The sequence below is a fragment of the Balaenoptera musculus genome, chromosome 3, assembly GCF_009873245.2.
Source record: "Balaenoptera musculus isolate JJ_BM4_2016_0621 chromosome 3, mBalMus1.pri.v3, whole genome shotgun sequence".
NCBI classification, from domain to species: Eukaryota; Metazoa; Chordata; class Mammalia; order Artiodactyla; family Balaenopteridae; genus Balaenoptera; species Balaenoptera musculus.
The window spans coordinates 168,651,637-168,660,415 of record NC_045787.1 but is presented as its reverse complement, the minus strand read 5'-3'; the positions used below and the strand labels follow the sequence as shown (position 1 = coordinate 168,660,415).

The 8,779-nt window shown below is 41.7% G+C and overlaps 1 protein-coding gene across 1 annotated transcript; it reads right to left on the bottom strand.

Moving 5' to 3' along the window:
* Positions 1 to 3,448: 3,448 nt before the first annotated feature.
* LOC118892649 (protein FAM76A-like) lies at positions 3,449 to 7,246 on the bottom strand. Its single transcript, XM_036847389.1, is given in 3 exon segments — positions 3,449 to 4,713; positions 4,715 to 4,807; positions 7,230 to 7,246. Coding segments are annotated over 3 exon segments (972 nt in total). The 3' UTR covers positions 3,449 to 3,851.
* Between the last annotated feature and the right edge of the window lie 1,533 nt (positions 7,247 to 8,779).

Genomic DNA, 8,779 nt, shown 5'->3' with positions numbered 1-8,779 from the left:
TCATTCTTTTTTATTTATTTTATTTTATTTTTTAAAATTTTTATTTATTTATGGCTGTGTTGGGTCTTCGTTTCTGTGCGAGGGCTTTCTCTAGTTGTGGCGAGCGGGGGCCACTCTTCATCGCGGTGCGCGGGCCTCTCACTATCGCGGCCTCTCTTGTTGCGGAGCACAGGCTCCAGACGCGCAGGCGCAGTAGTTGTGGCTCACGGGCCTAGTTGCTCCACGGCATGTGGGATCTTCCCAGACCAGGGCTCGAACCCGTGTCCCCTGCATTGGCAGGCAGATTCTCAACCACTGCGCCACCAGGGAAGCCCTCCATTCATTCTTTGATGAACACTTACGTTGCTTTGCATATTTTAACAATTGTGAATCATGCTGCCATGAACGTGGGTAAACAAGCATCTCTTTGAGACCCTACTTTCAGTACTTTAGCGTATATACCCAGAAGTAGAATTGCGGGAGAATATGGTAATTCTTTCAGTTCTCTGAGGAACTACCATACTGTTTCCACAACTGCTTTACATCTTACATCCCTACCAACAGTGCACAAGGATTCCAGTTTTTCCACATCCTTGTCCATACTTGCTTTCTGGGTGTTTTTTTTTTTTGATAATAGCTGTCCTGATGTGTGTGAGGTGGTATTTCATTGTAGTTTTGATTTGCATTTCCCTAATGATTAGTGATTTTGAGCATATTTTCATGTGCTTATTGGCCACTCGTATGTTTCTTTTTTGTTTTTTTTATACTTGAGTCAGTATGAATTTTTATTAACACACATTTTTCAAAGTCTGTACAAACCAAAACATTCCTGTTTTAAAAAGTCCATTATTACAAACATACAAATAAACAAAAGGTGTTACCAAAAGTTAGCTACACAATTTCATGGTAAAACAGTGTCATGATTTTTAAGAACCAAAATTTCAAGACTGAGGTTTCTTCCTTCCCTTTTTGTGGAAAGTTAGAAAATGTGTGGATTTGCTTTATATTAAATGCCAAGACCTTAAAAAAAGATTTAGTATAAAACTAAATGTATTTTTACATTGTCACTTCATGTAGCAGAATTTCTCAAGTCTTTAAAAAAAAAAAAAAAGACTAACTTTTTTCACACAGTTTATCTTTACCTAAAAGTTTCATTCAGAAAGTTACAAAACTATTTAGCACTGCCATTTCCCTTGCTTTGAAGGGAAAATTACATCCTCTACTAGAGTGATATATAAGTAACATGGTCCATTGTTCCTCTTACCAGAAGGAAGTCCCTCATTTCCACATCTCTGTCCAATTATGTGCATGGCTCCCTTGTGAGAATGCTCACCAATTAGAAGCATTTGCTCCTAGGAAATGCCTAGCAAGTTAAACTTACTGCTGCTACACTTTTGGTAAGACTGAGGTACAAATGTCATCTGCCCTTATGATTACCTCTAACTCTAGTACCGCCCCCCTGCATTAATGATTGCACAGTAGCTGGTTTTACTGTTTCACGGCACACTACACATCTCTAGTTCCTTTCACAAACATCATATAGAGGACCTGAGACAATGGCTAGAAATGCCAGTCTGTCCTCTCACCTGGAAAAGGAAATCCATGTGCCTGAAGGGAAAACAGGACAAAATTCAGGCTGGGGCCAAGCTGCTTTTGAGAGAGAAGCACCTGTTTTCAACACATTTCCATTAAAAGCAGGGAGTGTACAGGCTGGGGTGGGTGAGGAGGAGTGGGGAAGAGGTAGAGTGATATCACTGCCCCAGTCAGACTTACAGCCACTACTACAGCAGCTCATACTAATCTCCAAAATGCTCTGTAGTCTAAATATTATCCCATTTTGAATTAGGTAAAAAAAAAAAAAAGTTAACCTGAATTTGGCCCAGAATGACAACGGATATAAGGGTATTTTTTTTTAATTAATTAATTAATTAATTTATTTTTGGCTGTGTTGGGTCTTCGTTTCTATGCGAGGGCTCTCTCCAGCCGCGGCAAGTGGGGGCCACTCCTCATCGCGGTGCGCGGGCCTCTCACCATCACGGCCTCTCTTGTTGCGGAGCACAGGCCCCAGACGCGCAGGCTCAGCAGCCGTGGCCCACGGGCCCAGTTGCTCCGCGGCATGTGGGATCCTCCCAGACCAGGGCCCGAACCCGTGTCCCCTGCATTGGCAGGCAGACCCCCAACCACTGCGCCACCAGGGAAGCCCAAGGGTATTTTTTAAAAAAGAGGTGGCAGTGTGAGAAAAAAAAAAACAATCAAGAAAGGGGTAGGGGAGAGACGTGTCCAGTACAACCTGGACAACCTTTCTTTCTGCCCTTTAAGTGCCTTTTGGAGGATTTCTTGGAAGAGCATGTAAGAAGATACTTAACTCCATACTTACATATTGAATTGTTTCACCTTAGCAATCAGTTTTTTTTTTTATAAATTTATTTATTTTATTTATTTATTTTTGGCTGTGTTGGGTCTTCGTTGCTGAACGTGGCTTTCTCTAGTTGCGGCGAGCGGGGGCTACTCTTCGTTGCAGTGTGTGGGCTTTTTATTGTAGGGCTTCTCTTGTTGCGGAGCACGGGCTCTAGGCACACGGGCTTCAGGAGTTGTGGCACGTGGGCTCAGTAGTTGTGGCTCGCGGGCTCTAGAGCGCAGGCTCAGTAGCTGTGGCACACGGGCTTAGTTGCTCCGTGGCATGCGGGATCTTCCCGGACCAGGGCTTGAACCCGTGTCCCCTGCATTGGCAGGCGGATTCTTAACCACTGCACCACCAGGCAAGCCCCAGCAATCAGTTTTTTTTTTTAATTTTTATTTATTTATTTATTTATTTATTTATTTATTTATTTATTTATTTATTTATTTATTTATTTATTTATTTATTTATGGCTGTGTTGGGTCTTTGTTTCTTGTGCGAGGGCTTTCTCTAGTTGTGGCAAGCGGGGGCCACTCTTCATCGCGGTGCGCGGGCCTCTCACTATCGTGGCGTCTCTTGTTGCGGAGCACAGGCTCCAGACGCGCAGGCTCAGTAGTTGTGGCTCACGGGCCCAGATGCTCCGCGGCATGTGGGATCTTCCCAGACCAGGGCTCGAACCCGTGTCCCCTGCATTGGCAGGCGGATTCTCAACCACTGCGCCACCAGGGAAGCCCAGCAATCAGGTTTTAAGACTCCACGGTAACAAGAAAGAAAAGATCTGATTCTTTTACTAAACGCTAGAGAGTAGGACTTTTTTTTAAGAGGCATCACTTTTACAAGAAGAATGAGCTAGGCTACCATTATTCCTTTATCCAGAAAAAAGTTTCTTTTTTTAAAAAGTAAATAAAACTCTGGCTATACGTAGTACAAAGTTCATACATAATATACCTGGAAAAATACCCAAGAGTATACCCTGAAGCAAAAGGTTTATGGGAGAGAAAAAGTCTCTTCCACTGTACCAAGTCTTAAGGTGGCAGTTTTCAAAAGTTCAGAGGGTGGCAGTGATATGTAATTAATGCCGAACTATTTGCTCATGGGTATGGCAGGATGCAATGATGGACCAAAAAAACCAAAAAACCATTCTGCACGTAACACTGAGCAGTGACCAGCGCACACACACAAAAGTAACAAAAGAGAGACAGTAGTGCGGAGAGAAGGGTTTGGGAGAGAGAGAGGGGAGTGAGGGAGAGTATGAGAGAGAAAGAGAGAGCCTGAAACCCCAAACATTCAAGCAAGCAGTCATAATACAGCACAAACCAGGTGTTTCCATTCAGCCCACTGCAGTCACACAAACAAGGATAACTATAGTGAAATTACAGATTTCTTAAGAAAGCTTGCAATTCCCAGAGAACAGCTACGTTGCCACCCTAACCCAGGAATCCGTTGCTATTGCCAGGAGCGTCCTCGTGGTCTCTCATGGAGAGGTTATAGCTCCTGACTTCTCTGACTTCTTGTTCTTGGACAAGGCAGCTGCTTGCTTCAGGAGCTCTCGGTTTTTGGCCTGCAGTTGTTCTGTAACTTCTTTGTGGGTTTTCTCCATCTGGTTCATTTTGGCTCTCATCTGAGATTCTTGGTATCGAAAATCAGCCTTCAACTCTGTGACCTTCTTCTCTTTCTCTAAAATCATTTGATCCTTTTGATGCAGCATCTTCTTCTGAGTGGCTACTTCTTCCTTCAGTTGGGCAATGATGACAGAGTGGTCCGTGCCTGGTGAGTCCAGAGCCAGGTCTGAGGACAGGCTGTTGGTTGTGATCAACTCAAACCTGGATTTTTTTTTTTTCTTTGGGATTTCATTTTGAATTGAAGGTGTAGGAAGTGTTTTCTGACTGTTATAATGGCTGCCACCGCTCAGTCCACTGCACTGCTCCTTCTCCTGGTGGCCGACACGGGAACAACTGCTCAGGTGCTTCCTCTGCTCTTTGGTCTTCTGAAGGACCCGTTTGTATGGAAGTGTGCACAGCCAGCATAACAATTTCCCGTCTACCTTTTTTCTATCATCTTTCCTGTCAAATGCACACTGCTGCTTGCACTGTTCACAAGAACATGGTGGTCCACACTTCTTCTCTGAATTTGTGCAGCGCTGGCATTTGTTGCCAGTAAATGCTGCAGTTACGTTGCAATGCTGATGAGGTTTGGGCATTCCATACAACTGCACATTCTGAGCACATTTCTTGCATACTGTATTGGTTTTACTCTCCTGCTGGTACTCAGTCCTACAGTAGGTGCACTTCACAACAGGGTGTACAATCCGACATTCCTTGCACAGCTGCTGCCCGAGACAGTGCCTCGAAGGGGAAGCGCTGGTGGCATTTGGTGCAGGCGTTGCTCACTGCCCTACCGGCCCCGCCCACCGCTTTCTCTCTTGTGTTTCTTTGGAGAAATGTCTATTCACGTTCATTGCCCATTTTGGATTTGGTTGTTTGCGTTTTTTGTTGTTGAGTTTTAGGAGTTCTCTATATATTCTGGATATTAATCCCTTATCAGATATATGATTTGCAAATGTTTTCTCACATTCTATGTGTTGCCTTTTTACTCTGATGATAATGTCTTTAGATGCACAAATTTAACCTCAAGCAGTCCAATTTGTCCTTACTGTTTTGTTTTGTTACCTGGGCTTTTGGTATCATATCCAGGTGTCATATCCAGGAAATTATTGCCAAATCCATTGTTACGAAACTTTTGTCCTGTTTTCTTCTAAGAGTTTTATTGTTGTAGGTCTTACATTTAGGTCCTTGAGCTATTCAGAGTTAATTTTTGTATATCATGTTAGGTAAGGGTCCACCTTCATTCTTTTCCATGTGGATATCGCATTTCCCAGCATTGTCTGTTGAAAATGCCGTCCTTTCCCCATTGGATGGTCTTTTCACTCTTGGTAAAAAATCACTTGATTGTATAGGAAAGGGTTTGTTTCTGGGCTCTCTATTCTATTCCCTTGGTCTATATATCTGTCTTTATACCAGTACCACACTGTTTTGAGTACTATAGCTCCATAATAATTTTTGAAATCAGGATATAGGAGTTGTCCAGTTTTATTCTTCTTTATCAATATTGTTTCGGCTTTTCAAGACCCCTTGAGATTCTGATTTGAATTTTATGATGGGTTTCTCCTTCTGCAAAAAATTCATTGATTTTTAAAAAATTATTTTATATGGGGGTATATAGTTGATTCACAATATTGTGTTACTTTCAGGTGTACAGTAAAGTGATTCAGTTATACACGTATCTATTCTTTTTCAAATTATTTTCCCATTTAGGTTATTACAGAATATTGAGCAGAGTGTCCTGTGCTATACAGTAGGTCCTATTTTAAATATAGTAGTGTGTATATGTCAATCCCAAACTGCCAATATATCCCTCCCCCCACATCTTTCCCTTTTGGTAACCATACATTTGTTTTCTAAGTCTGTGTATTTCTGTTTTGTAAATAAGTTCACTGGTATCATTTTTTTAAAGATTCCTCATGTAAGTGATATCATATGACATCTGTCTTTCTCCGACTTACTTCACTTAGTATAATAATCTCCAGGTCCATCCATGTTGCTGCAAATGGCATTACTTCTTTTTAATGGCCGAGTAACACTCCATTGTATATATGCACCACATCTTCTTTATCCATTCCTCTGTTGACAGACATTTAGGTTGCTTTCATGTCTTGGCTATCATAAACAGTGAAACAGTGCTGCAGTGAACATTGGGGTGCATGTATCCTTTCGAACCATGGTTTTCTCCAGATATATACCCAGGAGTGGGATTGCTGGATCGTATGGTAGCTCTATTTTAAGTTTTTTAAGGAACCTCCATACTGTTCTCCATAGTGGCTGTACAAATTTACATTCATACCAACAGTGTAGGAGGGTTCCCTTTTCTCCACACCCCCTCCAGCATTTATTATGTGTAGACTTTTTGATGATGGCCATTCTGACTGGTGTGAGGTGGTATCTCTTTGCAGTTTTGATTTGCATTTCTCTAATAATTGGCGATGTTGAGCATCTTTTCATGTGCCTCTTGGCCATCTGTATGTCTTCTTTGGAGAAATGTCTTTTTAGGTCTTCTGCCCATTTTTTGATTGGGTTGTTTGTTTTTTTGATATTCAGTTGCATGAGCTGTTTGTTTGGAGATTAATCCCTTGTCTCTAGCATCATTTGCAAATATTTTCTCCCATTCTGTGGGTTGTCTTTTCATTTCTTTATGGTTTCCTTTGCTGTGCAAAAGCTTTTGAGTTTAATTAAGGTTCCATTTGTTTAATTTTGTTTTTATTTCCATTACTCTAGGAGACATCAAAAAAGATATTGCTGCAATTTATGTGAAAGAGTATTCTTCCTGTGTTCAGGTCTTTAATCCATTTTGAGTTTATTTTGTATATGGTGTTATGTGTAGAAGTCCAGTTTTCCCAGCACCACTTGTTGAAGAGACTGTCTTTTCTCCATTGTATATTCTTGCATCCTTTTCTTATATTACTTGGCCATAAGTGCATGGGTTTACTTCTGGGCTTTCTATCCTGTTCCATTGATCTATATTTTTGTTTTTTGTGCCAGTTCCATACTGTTTTGATGACTGCAGCTTTGTAGTATAGTCTGAAGTCAGGGAGCCTGATTCCTCCAGCTCTGATTTTCTTTCTCAAAATTGCTTTGTCTATTTGGGGTCTTTTGTGTCTCCATCCGAATTAAAAATTTTTTTGTTCTGTGAATGACATTGGTGATTTGATAGGGATTGCATTGAATCTATAGATTGCCTGGGGTAGTTATAGTCATTTTGGAAATATTGATTCTTTCAGTCCAAAAACACGGTATACCTTTCTGTTTGTGCCATCTTTGATTTCTTTCATCAGTGTCTTATAGTTTTTGGAGTATGGGTCTTTTGCCTCCTTAGGTAAGTTTATTCCTAGGTATTTTATTCTTTTTGATGCAGTAGTAAATGGGATTCCTTAATTTCTCTTTCTAATCTTTCGTTGTTAGTATATAGACATGCAACAGATTTCTCTGTATTAATTTTGTATCCTGCAACTTTACCAGATTCACTGATGAGCTCTAGTAGTTTTCTGGTAGCGTCTTTACAATTTTCTACATATAGTATCATGTCATCTGCAAACAGTGAGTTTTACTTCTTCTTTTCCAAGTTGGATTCCTATTATTTCTTTTTATTCTCTGATTGCCATGGCTAGGACTTCCAAAACTATGTTGAATAAAAGTGGTGAGAGTGGGTGACTTCCCTGTTGGCACAGTGTTTAAGAAACCGCCTGCCAATGCAGGGGACATGGGTTCGAGCCCTGGTCCGGGAACATCCCACATGCTGTGAAGCAACTAAGCCCGAGCACCACAACTACTGAGCCCGCGTGCCACAACTACTGAAGCTTGCGTGCCTAGAGCCTGTGCTCCGCAACGAGAGAAGCCACTGCGATGAGAAGCCCAAGCACCACAACAAAGAGTAAGCTCCCGCTCGCCTCAACTAGAGAAAGCCTGTGCGCAGCAACAAAGATCCAACACAGCCAAAAATAATAAAAACAAAAAGAAAAACAGAAAACAACCCAGGCTCGTTGACTCCAAGGCTAGGGTGAGCTCTCCTGTTAGTAATATTTCATACCTGTTGTTGCAAATTAAGCTCTGCCCATGCAACTCCACTGAGAGAGGATAACAAACTCTGAGCCTAGTTTCTCCTGGATTCTGCCCTAAGTACTAATTCACTAATTTAAATACGTGTCCTTTCCCTGTAATATAAACTGTGTATAACTGCTTTTCTGAAACAGGTCCTCCTGTGAGCTCTGTAGTGAATCCCCAGACCTGGGGCTGGTCTTGGACACCCCTGACACCCCACAATATGATAAGTAATTCACTAGAGGGGCTTCACAGTCAGTTGAAACTGGCAGAGGATTAGTGAACTTGAACACTGACTGACAGATGGTACAATCTGAAGAACAGAGAATAATGAATGAAGGTGGAAGAGCCTCAGAGAAATGTGGGGCAGTGTTTAGTGCACCAATACCTGGGTGATGGCAGCAGGAGAGAAAGAAGCAGGACAAATACTCAAAGAAGTACTGGCTGAAAACGTGCTAAATTTATTGAAAATCACCAAACTACACATACAGATGTCCAATGGACTCTGAAGAATAAACTTGCAAAGCGATCCACACACAGATACGTCACAGTGAAAATGGTGAAAGTCAAAGACAAGGAGAAAAGCTTGAAAGCAGCAAGAAAAACACCTTGTCCCCTAAAAGGGAACCACTGTAAGACCACGAGCTGGCTTCTCAGCCGAAACCAGGGAGGTTACAGGTAATGGGATAACACATTCAAAGTTATGAATATGAAGAGAAGCCACCACAATGGGAAGCCCGTGTACCGCAAC